General features: G+C 60.7%; 1 protein-coding gene across 1 annotated transcript; it reads left to right on the forward strand.

The window, feature by feature from the left end:
* Positions 1–354: 354 nt before the first annotated feature.
* Positions 355–9,672, forward strand: PPP1R1B (protein phosphatase 1 regulatory inhibitor subunit 1B). The gene is made up of 8 exons (XM_070394214.1): positions 355–432; positions 793–953; positions 2,851–2,911; positions 3,215–3,237; positions 3,637–3,712; positions 7,076–7,276; positions 8,656–8,775; positions 8,863–9,672. Exons 2-8 carry the CDS (start codon positions 873–875, stop codon positions 8,910–8,912), a joined length of 612 nt encoding a protein of 203 aa, XP_070250315.1. The 5' UTR covers positions 355–432; positions 793–872; the 3' UTR covers positions 8,913–9,672.
* Positions 9,673–9,729: the final 57 nt, after the last annotated feature.

The following is a 9,729-nucleotide window of genomic DNA, read 5'->3' on the forward strand; positions in this document are numbered from 1 at the left end:
CAAACACACACCCTGCAGGATGACTGACACGTGTCCTCCCACGCACACCCCGCTCTCTCACACTCCCTCGATTTCCAGGACACCCCCATTCACAGCGTGACATGCTGGGGGCACTCTTCACGACCTCACAGGTCTCCCCGTGAAACTCCAAGCACCCAGGCCACGAAGGGGTTACAGCCAGAGTCCCTGTGAACCTCCCCCCAGCCTGCGCCCCCCCATACCCTCCCCCTCAGCCTCCCCACATTATCCTCCCTGCTGGACTCCATCAATAATGCAGCTTCAAGTTCTGGGGAGACGGCAGGGGGCCCCCCAGCCTGCTCCCCGCGCCTGGTCACACTCCCACCCTCCCCGGCCCGGGGAGAACTCGCTTCCGGGCGCTCATTGGCCGCGTTCCCCTGGGCCCTCCCACCCAGCCCCGGGCGCCAGTCCCAGGTGAGGGGCCGGGCTGGGACCCCGAGGCCGGGGCGGAGGGTGGGGTCGGGGAGCGGGAGGGAGGCCCGGACGGAGAGTCACGCAGAGGGAGAGGGAGGTAGAGGCAGCTCGGAGCGTCAGAGACACCCCGAGACTCCGAGAGCGAGGAGAGGGGGGAGCGGCAGAGGCGCAGAGACCGGCCGCCCGGAGCCCGCGGGTGGAGGCGCGAGGGGCCGGGCGCGGGCTGAGCGCGCGGGGAGCCGGGCAGGCGGGCGGGGCGGCGGCGACCCTCCTCCGCGCCCCTCGCTGCGGGGTGTTTTTGGGGTATTTTTGTCGGAGCGCGCAGCCTCCTCCTCCTCCTCCTCCCCCCGCGCATCGCAGCTCGCAGCGCGGGCCCGCCGAGCCGGAGCGCCGCCCGGGACCGGAGTGCGCACCCAGCCCCGCCGACCACCCTGCCCGCCATGGACCCCAAGGACCGCAAGAAGATCCAGTTCTCCGTGCCCGCGCCCCCCAGCCAGCTGGACCCCCGCCAGGTGGAGATGGTAAGGGGGCCGCCCCCCCCCCCCCGGCAGCACAACCCCCCCCCACACACACACCCCGGGCTCCCCTGCGCCCCGGGCGCTGCGGGGTCCACGCTGGCCGGGGACGGGGCGCACGGAGCGTCCCGCGCCGACTCGACCCGGCGGGGCTGCGGGGCAGCAGCGCCTGAAGTTCGCTGGAGACACGCGCAACTTTTCCCGGGGCCTCCATCCTCACCCCGCGCCCGGGAACCCCGGGAGATGAGCGTCTGAGCGTCCGGGCCGCACCGGGAGGGGGCTGGCCTCCCTCCGGACCCCTGTGCCCCGGCCCCGGCCCCAGCCCCAGCCCCAGCCCCGCTGTCCCCGCCCTCCGCCTCGTCCCATCCCGTCTGCTTGGGCTGGGGTCGCCCGAGCCTCCTGCTGTCGTCCGGCCCTGGGCAGAGCCACAACATGGGCGGGGAGCGGGGGGTGACCACTCATCGCAGGAGCCAGACCTGTCCACAGAGACAGCTGAGGGCTCTGGGAGGGCCTCCCTGGTGGCGGGGAGGCCTCGAAAGGTGGGGAGGGGGTGGGAGGAGGGAGAGGAGCCTCCCCCTCCCCCCGCAGCCTGGCCCGATTCACTTGTTGCTGAGTCGCACTTGGCTCCTAATTGAGAGGGAGCGTGGGGCCAAGTCGTGTTGGGGGGAGATAGGGGACCATGGCGTCCCCCGGGCCGAGGCCTAGGCAGCTCTGGGTCTGCAGGGCAGTGCTGGGAGCCTGGCAGGGGAGGTGGCAGTTTCAGCTTCATTCACCTGGTTCTCTTGGTGAATTTCCCTGGAGCTCGGAGGGGACCTAATTAACTGACAGTTGGTCTGATTGCCACGCTGGGTGGGGCCCCTCCACCCCACGCCCTTACCCTTCAGCTTGGCTCATGGACTAAGGAGGGTGACTTTTCGTTTTGTTTGCGTGTGGGGGGTTTTTGTTGTTGTTTATTATGTCGACAGTCTCACTGGATTTCTTTTTACTTTTAAAAAATATATATTTTATTGATTTCAGAGAGGAAAGGAGAGGGAGAGAGAGATAGAAACATCAATGATGAGAGAGAACCATGGATCAGCTGCCTCCTGCACGCCCCACACTGGGGATCGAGCCCACAACCTGGCATGTGCCCTGACCAGAATGGAACCTGGGACCCTTCAGTCTGCAGGCCGACGCTCTATCCACTGAGCCAAACAGGCTAGAGCTGTTGTTGTCTTTTATGAGGACGGACTAGGAGTTCCACAGCCTCAGAGAGACAGGCCCCTGTGCGTCTGCAGCTCGGGCCGCACCTGAGCCCCTGTGTGAGGTTGGAGGTGCCTGCAGTGCCCTGGCTCAGCCTCCCTCTGCAGCTGGATCCAGTTTCTCTGGAGCCCTTGAGGTGACCTTAGGTGGGCAGGACCACGTGGTGCCACCGTCCGTGGGCACCTTCCACAGCAGCTTCAGTTCCCAAGGTCCGAAGCCTTCATAAACGGGAGAGGAAGGGCCTTATAGGGCAAGATAGAAGGGTCCCCTCTGAGCTCCAGGGAAATTCACAAAGAGAACCAGGTGAATGAAGCCCATTGCGGAGTAGCCATGAGTGGGATGGGCATGGGTGGGAGTCAGTGACAGGTTTTTCTCTCATTCTTCCTCTGCCTTGATGTGTGCTGTGTGGCCTTGAGCACTTTGCTAAACCTCTCTGAGCCTTGGGTTTTCACCTGAGTAAAATGAGAGGGTTGGGTGAGCTATAGAGTTCCTGTCAGCTCTGACAGGCTTTGATTCAAAGGTTCCCAGGGGACTCCAAAGCACTGTTTGTTCCCTGCTGCCTGAGAGGGGGGAATACTGGGGCGGGGGGGGGGGGGGGGGGGGAGCCTGCAGGTGTCAGCCTCCTCCTCCCTCCTCCCCACCTCTTTCTTCACCTCCTTAGATCCGGCGCCGGAGACCAACCCCCGCCATGCTGTTCCGGCTCTCTGAGCACTCCTCACCAGGTGGGCCCCTTTCCTCTCCAGCCCAGCCCCGGCCCCACCCTAACTCTGGTGCCTTCTTGGGGCCCTTGCCAAAGTCCCAGAGGCAGGAGATGGAGCCAGAGGGGGTGGGGGGTGGTAAAGTCTGGGAGCCCAGCTCTCCCGGGTTCATTTATTGACGGGCACCTCCCAGCACTAGGAAGGAGAGGGCACACTTTCCTGTACCCGAGACTGACCTTTTGGGGAAAGTAATTCAGATTCTTTTTCTCTCTGCCCTCTCCTTCCTCTCTGTTCCTCCTCCCTGCGTTCATGGATGGCCTTCCTCAGAGGAGGAGGCCTCCCCACACCAGGTGAGTTTCCGGGGCAGCTGGAAGGAGGGATGTGGTGGGCTGGCTGGGATTGCTTCCCTACTAAGGCGGGGTACCACCCAGGAGGACATATTAGCATATCAATCAGCATATCAATCAGCATCTCTGGTGAGAATGCCCAGTGCCCTGTGTCGTAGAGATCCTCCTCAGCCCTTGTGTTTGCTCAGCCTGGGGTGCAGCCTCCCGCCCTGAGCCAGGCCACAGCTCTAAGGAGGCCCTTCCTAAGCCATGGGGTGCCCTCAGCCTGTGGCAGGACCTGAGGGGCACCCAGACCTATTAGCAGAGGCTAGACCAGCTGCCCAGGCTGCTGTGGGTGGGATGGAATGGGGGTGGGGGGGTGGGGAGAGGGGAGCCTGTTTAACCTGGCACTTTCCCTGGCAGAGGGCCTCAGGAGAGGGGCACCACCTCAAATCGAAGAGACCCAATCCCTGTGCCTACACACCCCCATCGCTGAAAGGTACTATCCTCCCCCCCCCCCCCCCCATCCATCGGTCTGGCTGTCCCTGTGACCCCTGGAACTGGGCTGACACTGGGGGAGGGAGGTGAAGTGTTGAACTTTTGTTAGTGGGGAGGGGGTTGTCTTGTGTTCCCCCAACCCCTACTTAGAGACCAATTCGGTCCTAATTTGGTCTTGTAAAAAAGAAGGCGCCCAGCCCAGCCGGTTTGGCTCAGTGAATAGAGCATCCGCCTGGGGACCAAAGGGTGCCAGGTTCAAGTCCAGTCAAGGGCATGTGCCTGGGTTGCAGGATTCTCCCCAGCCTGGGCCCTGGTCACGGGGCTCATGCAAGAGGCAACCAATCAATGTGTTTCTCTCACATCGATATTTCTCTCTGTCTTTCCCTCTCTCTTCTACTCTCTCTAAAAAAGCAATGAAAAAATTATCCTCGGGTGAGGATTAAAAAAAAAACAATGAAGGCGTCCAGAGGCTGGGAAGGGTGCCTGTGGGGGTGGAAGAGAAGAGGCGGCCTAAAATAACAAGTAGACACCAATGTACGACACTCAGCTGCCCACCTTCCCTTTGCAAGTGCAGCCGACCCGCCCCCCAAAGGGCACCTCCTTCTCTGGGCTGCACCCCTCGCTCCCCTCTCCCAGTCACTAACATTTGCCCAGGTCTGCACACTGGGTGCTTCTCCTGATTCTCCTTTCTGTATTAGAAGGCAAGTCCCTGTTCTAACACAACACACAGTGTGGGCATTTGGCAAAACAGGAGTGAAATTTGGTCCCTCTCCTCCTGCGGCCCTTGCCTCAAAGGGTCAGGGAGAGTTACAGAGGAGAGGATGTCTGTCTGGATTTGAAGGATGAATAGGAATTCAACTGGCTGGCAAGGCCTAGAAGAGCATTCCAGGAAGAGGGAAGCGGTGGGCAAAGGGGAGGAGGTGTGAAATCGCGGGGTCTTCAGGGCCCGCCTGGAGCCTGGGCCTGAAGTGGGGAGCTGTGGGCGATACACCTGGAAGAGAAGGTGGGGTGATTGGGGTGTGGGGCAGGTCCTCACTCAGCCTTAGGCTGCCTTCCACCACCCCCTCAACTCCTGCCTGTGCACTTCCTGCCTGGCCAGCCCCCTCCTCCCGCAGACAGAGGGAGGGAGACCGGAAGGGTGTGCGGAGGGCTCCCTCCTGGTGGGTGTAATGAATTCCCGCAGTAGCCAAGGTCAACAGGTGCACCTGTCCCCGCTGGCCGGGGCTGGGAGCTGAGCAGGAAGGTGAGGGACAGCAGGCAGGCAGTGCGGTTCAGCCCCTGGAAGGACTTCCCACCTGTAGGGATGTGGGGAAGGCTGACCCCTGAAGCAACAGTGGGGTGTGGGTGGCATCTTCTGAAAAGAGAATATAAGCAATCTCTCCTCCCTGTCCTGGGCTGTGGGGGCGGTGAGTGGATACGAGGAAAAACCATCCCTTGTGCTCTTGCCTGTGAGCATGAGGCAGAGGGCTGGTGAAGAGATGGGGCCGAGGCTTCCTGGCATTCTGCACTGGCCAGAGGTGTGCCCCCCCCCCCCCGCCCTCTCCCCCGCCCCCAGCCTTTGGGACTGCGCCTTGGGAGGGTCTGAGTGGGGAGAAGCAGGGTAGTGGAATGGGCCAGGCAGGGGCGGGCAGATCAGGGTCTGTGCTGGGGACCTTTGAGTTTAACAAGGAGACCTGGTGCGGGGTGGGGTTCAGGGCCCTAGAGATGGAGACAGAAAAAGGAGCCAGTGGGGAGGGGGAGGGGTAGAGCCCTGAGAGGCACAGGCACGGGGCGCTGTGCACGCGGGAGGCCCACGGGGTGCCAGATTGGCTCTGCGCACACCTATTGTTGGCACTCTGGCTCACGAACTGAACTCACCTCCTCCAGCTGGGGGCGAGGGAGGCTGCTGGAGCTGCCACCTCCTCTCCTCCCTTCTCCCCTCCCTCCAGCCCTCAGAGGACCCTTCTGTGCCTGAAGGGCACTGTTTTGCAGGCTTCGACCCCTTTCTGGGCAAGAGAGAGCACCTGCCAGGGTCGGGTTGGTAGGGGGAGAAGCCAAGGGCCCCTGGGAGAGGATGGCCAGCACCGAGCCTTGGCTTGCAGGGGTCTCTCCCAGGCCTAGCTCTCACACTTGGCTCAGGGCGAAGCTCTGCCGCGCCCCCAGGGCCAGGGCAGGGCGATTTATTGTGCTTTTATTGCCTGGGTAGCTTGCCAGAGCCAGCGGGAGGCACCGGGCAGGGCGGGGCAGTGGGCACACACAATGCACCCTCTGTGCCTGTCCCCGAGTTGGCAAGACGGTGGTGCCCTGCTCACTGCACCCGAGGTTTCCAGCCTGGATCTACCCCTCGGAGCTTTCTGAGGGAGGGGCTGCCTGCGGGCCAAGAAGGAACTGTGGCAACCCCAGCCCTAAGCTCATCAGCATCTTGTCTGTGGGCTGTGAGTTGAGTGACCCAAGTGCCCTAAAATCCCACCGGCTCCTGGCCTCCTGCTGCCTCTGCCCCAGCCACTGCTCACAGTGTCCCCTCAACCTCTGGCATTCTCCCAGAATCCCCCAGCCCTCGCCCCTTTCTCTGAACCACCTGGCCCTTTCCATCTTTTAGAAATTTGTCTCCAACTGCCCACACAGTTCCCTTCCTAGGCCCAATCCCAGCAGGCCTTGGTGTTTGCTGCTTTCTAGGTCACCACAGAGGGAGCTGGAAGCTTGGGGATGTGGGTCAAGATTGTGGGGGCCGCCTTGAGCACACCACATCCCCAGGCACAGACTTCACGGGCTGCAGACTATTATGTCCTCAGTCTCAGGATTGTTCCTACCGCTTAGAGACTGGGCAGAGGTGCATGGAGTGGCACAGGGGGTGTTGACCAAGCCCGGCAATAGGGCAACAGGGGCGGGCAGGGTCGGGGTGAGCAGTGAGCCCTAAGCCCTCTGGGCACTTCTCCAGATACTGAAAGGGACAAATCCCCTGGGCCCTGGCCCAAGTGCTCTATGCCTTCTGCCTGGGGTTGTAGCTGAAAGACACTGTGTCCAGTACCAGGTCCTTGGAGAAGTAAGCTCCTCAGCCAGGGAATGTTAAGCTGCTGTTGTGCCCGCCTGGTCTTGTCCGGCTTGGTACCCTCTGGCCTGGGGCCAGCCTCTGGGGCGCCAGCACCTTTGGACAGCTTCAGAGCCAAATCTGATCAAGAGTCTACCCCCTGCTGCTTCAGCCCTGGTCTGGCCCCCAGCAGGCAGGCCTGTAGCCTTCAGCCTTTGACCTGGGCCCCTGGGGGGGAGGGGGAGCTCTGACTTAGGCCCATGAAAGGAGGCTGGGGGCTGGGCCACAGCCTCTCCAGCTGCAGGGGCTGGTTCTTGGGCCCGGCTGACCCTGCCTTCCTGGGTGTCCCCCTGGCAGCCGTGCAGCGCATTGCCGAGTCTCACCTGCAATCCATCAGCAACCTGGGCGAGAACCAGGCCTCGGAGGAGGAGGATGAGCTTGGGGAGCTGCGGGAGCTGGGCTACCCAAGAGAGGAAGAAGAGGAGGAGGACGATGAAGAAGAAGAGGAGGAGGAGGAGGACAGCCAGGCTGAAGTCCTGAAGGGCAGCAGGGGGCCTGGTAAGCTGAAGGGGCTGTGAAGCTGGGTCCCACCACCATAGGCCAGGTGGAGTCCTCCTTGCGTGTCCTCGGACCCACCCCTCCCAGGTCACAGTTTCTCCCACGTGTAAAGTGCAATCACTCTCACCCCACAGGAGACCTCACACTCAGCCTTACCTGACACCTGGGAAGCTCACATCCTCGACTCAGCCCCTCTCCCAATCAGGCTTTTCCTAATAATTCCTCTCTTCCCTGAGAATTAAGGCAAGGCCACATGAATTTTGCGCCTGGACCCAAGGAAGGACTTCCCATCCATGGCGGTGAGGGGCGCAAGGAGATGCAGGGGTAGAGGACTAAGAGCGTCCATGGCCCCATCACTTGCACTTCTGAACATAGGATGGGGTCTCTGTTGGGAGGCAGAGGGGGCTGGTAAGTCCTCTCGACTGGTTCTCCTCTTTTATTTCCTAAGCTGGGTGAGAGGGTGCCCTCTAGTGTCTAGACGGAGAACCTAGGATTCAAGAACCCTCTGGTCCTCCCCACCTCCAGCCCCAGCTACCTGGGAAGAGAGAGAAGAGAGAGGGGCCTAAGACCTACAGAGAGGGGAGAGGGCCTCAGGGCCAGAGGCCCCAGATCCAACCATTCCCACGGGGGGCCCCAAGGCCCAGAGGATTTCTCGGCAGGGAGATCCCAGGCCTTCATGGCTCTGTCCCATGCCCAGACATGGAAGGCTGCACCACATCTGCTCCTCCAGGTGCACATGACACTTGTTGGTCCCATTATTCACGGGGATGAAAACAATTGACCGTCCCTGCTTGACGTGTCCAGTCTTTACATACAAACAAGATGTCTTGGGCCTTCTCTCTGCATCTCTGGCCGTCAGGACATCAGCCCATCAGCCATGGGAGCGAAAGCTCTAGCTGGAAGAGTTAAGTCAACTCCCGCTGAAACCTCCAGAACACGTAGAAAGAATAGAGGAGATTGTTCCCTCCAGAAATGCAACAGGGCAGTGGGTTGAATGACAAGACTCCTGAGGAGCTATATCAATTGCCACCACTCCCACAGCGGCTCCCGGGTGCCAGCACTGGGTTGGGCAGGGTATTCCTTATCATCTTATTGAAGGTAATCTACACAATTCCACTTTTACCACCCAGAGAGGTAATACACTGAACTATCTAAGTCAGCGGTCGCCCACCTTTCGGACCTCACGGACCACCAGTTGGTGACCGCTGATCTAAGCCATATGGCTAGTCATGGGCAGAGCTGTCCTCGTCCACTGTTCTCTCTGCTATACCATCATGGCCTCAGAAAGCTTAGCCTCAGCCATCAGAGACTCAGCTCCTGATTCAGGACAGTCAGGTGGACACTCAGTCTGGTTTCATCCTTTTTCCCCTCGTCCCCAGTTGGGCAGAAGACAACTTGTGGCCAGGGTCTGGAGGGGCCCTGGGAGCGCCCGCCCCCTCTGGATGAGCCCCAGAGAGATGGAAGCTCTGAGGACCAAGCAAAAGACCCGGCACTAAGCGGTGAGGCTTGGGAGTGGGGTGCGGGGAGGCGGAGCTGGGATCTTGGTAGGCATGTTTAGGCCTTGAGTCCTTCTGCTTGCCTTGCAGAGCCTGGGGAAGACCCACAGCGCCCTGCCCACCCTGAGCCTGGCACATAGGCACCCAGCTCTGCATCTCCCAGAAGGAAGTGGAGGGGGCATCACTGTTCCGCAGAAACCCTCTATCCCCACCCTGTTTTCTACCCTTCCCCTCACTCGCTAGGGCTGCGGCTTCTGACTTCTAGAAGACTCAAGCTGGTCTGTGTTTGCTTGTTTGCCCACTTTTGGCTGATGCCCAGAGACCTGGGCACTTGCTGCCTGATGCCTACCCCTGCCAGTTATTCCCCTATTCACCCAGTGGGATGCAGGATGCGGGAGAAATTGCTTGGAAAATCCAGTAATCGAGGGACAAGTCCATTCTTCACCATTCTACTTCCAGACCCTCTCCCTTGGGCACAGGAAAACCACAGGGCAGGACCCTAGGATCTGAGGAAGTGGGTACAGAGAACCTGTAGGTGCCCTAGATCCTTCTCCATCCCCTCCTCCGATGGGGGATTCCCAGTCACCGCCCGTCTTACTGGCTTCTACCAGGGCTGAGGATTCGGGCACCCTTCTCCGCAGTCTCTTCATTTTGGAAATCTTCCCCTGTCACCCCTGTTCCCTAGCCTGGGTGCCTGGAAGACGGACTGGCAGAGGCTGCTTTGTTGCGTTTTGTTTGTGCTTTGATGCCAGGAATGCCACCTAGTATACATCCTTGGGGGGGGGGGCACATGTTGGGGGAGCCAGGTTCTTCTTGTCCTCCTGCTGCTCTGCCCCCTTCCCCTCTTCCCTGACTCCAGACCTGAACCGCTCCTGTGCTGTAATAAATCTTTGTAAATAACTGTGCGGAGACTCCTTTTTTCAGGGACAAGGAAAGGGAGGAGGTCCCCTCCCCACG

This window comes from Myotis yumanensis, unplaced genomic scaffold, assembly GCF_028538775.1.
Source record: "Myotis yumanensis isolate MYYU_CA2020_CCGP unplaced genomic scaffold, mMyoYum1.0.hap1 SCAF_16, whole genome shotgun sequence".
NCBI classification, from domain to species: Eukaryota; Metazoa; Chordata; class Mammalia; order Chiroptera; family Vespertilionidae; genus Myotis; species Myotis yumanensis.

Excerpts from the sequence above, each read along its gene's own strand:
- PPP1R1B (XM_070394214.1), top strand. The coding sequence starts at position 873 with ATGGACCCCAAGGACCGCAAGAAGATCCAGTTCTCCGTGCCCGCGCCC. Across the intron at positions 3,713-7,075 it reads CACACCCCCATCGCTGAAAG|CCGTGCAGCGCATTGCCGAG; the intron begins GTACTATCCTCC and ends TCCCCCTGGCAG. Across the intron at positions 7,277-8,655 it reads GAAGGGCAGCAGGGGGCCTG|TTGGGCAGAAGACAACTTGT; the intron begins GTAAGCTGAAGG and ends CCTCGTCCCCAG.